General features: G+C 39.7%; 1 protein-coding gene across 1 annotated transcript; it reads left to right on the forward strand.

The window, feature by feature from the left end:
- Positions 1 to 320: 320 nt before the first annotated feature.
- Positions 321 to 1,159, forward strand: LOC102204006 (collagen alpha-1(VIII) chain-like; the record flags this gene model as incomplete). Its single annotated transcript, XM_005755983.1, has 3 exons — positions 321 to 395; positions 834 to 941; positions 1,049 to 1,159. Coding segments are annotated over 3 exons (294 nt in total), but the record flags the coding sequence as incomplete, so codon positions are not given.
- Positions 1,160 to 1,202: the final 43 nt, after the last annotated feature.

Raw genomic sequence — 1,202 nt, forward strand, 5'->3', positions numbered from 1 at the left:
ATAAACTGACGTGATGATAATATACAGTATTCTCAAACGTCAAATTTTGGAGTATGCATTAATGAAAATACCTAAAATAAGGTACACGACACCCAGCTTCACGCAAGTTGCCCGAGATTCACAGAATTTACAGAAAATGTTACATTTTTGTGATTTATATCGTTGTCGGGACGATAAACGTGTTATATCAGGATATGAGATTTTGTTCATATTGCACAGCACTAGTACATATGAAGTCTACCATCAGTGATAAACATCTTCTTTACATCTGTTCATAATCAAATCAAACATCCATTGACTTAAATGCTTTTTTCTCTTAGGACTACCTGGAGAAACTTTTGGTTATCCTGGAGCACCAGGACTTAAAGGCCGACAAGGAGATTCAGGGATCCCAGGTAAGACTCACCTTACTCGGTTACGGTGAAACTTTATTTGTCATGGCCATTGATCAGCAACCACTGATCAATGGCCATGAGTACCATTCACAGAGAGTTGGGGAACGGCTGCAATCACAGAATTGTAAGATGGTGAAAGATGTACCCTTAGGCCCCCTCCTCGATTCAGAGATGGTCTTTCCCTTTTCACATCTCTGTAAATAAAGAAAAGCATCCAGCATCACATCACTTGTAGTGTTGTTGTTGTCATATTTTACAAACTTGTTGACATGGATCAGAATTTACATTTCCTTCATATTTTATTTTTAGTAAAATAAATATATTTAGTGCAGGTGAAGAAATTCTTAGTACTGTGGGACAAGCTTTTTGGGAGATCAGAGTTGGTCTCCAATCTCTGATTTCTTCAGAAGTTTTATAACATTTTAAATATGTCGACAGGCGACCAAGGGAAAGTTGGTGAACCTGGCGATAATGGATTTTCAGGAAATCCAGGTTTCCTCGGACAGAAGGGGATTCTTGGTGAACAGGGACGGTATGGAATAATGGGTGAGTAACTCCTAAGAAAACAAAGTCCTGTTGCAGTAATTCCTTCATGACGTCGTAGAGATTTGTATTTACAGAAAGTGTTGAGATGTCGTTTTTCTTCTCTGCAGGCTCTCCTGGTTTCCCTGGACCAAAAGGTCAGCCTGGATTGCCAGGAATAGGAAGGGGGCCTGATGGGCTTCCTGGTCGGCCTGGATTCATTGGAAATCGTGGGTTTAAAGGTGAAAGGAAAAAAGAAAATCCACTACATTCATACACTAATCT

This window comes from Pundamilia nyererei, unplaced genomic scaffold (assembly GCF_000239375.1).
Source record: "Pundamilia nyererei isolate P.nyererei 1_Seehausen unplaced genomic scaffold, PunNye1.0 scaffold06214, whole genome shotgun sequence".
In the NCBI taxonomy this organism is placed as follows: domain Eukaryota; kingdom Metazoa; phylum Chordata; class Actinopteri; order Cichliformes; family Cichlidae; genus Pundamilia; species Pundamilia nyererei.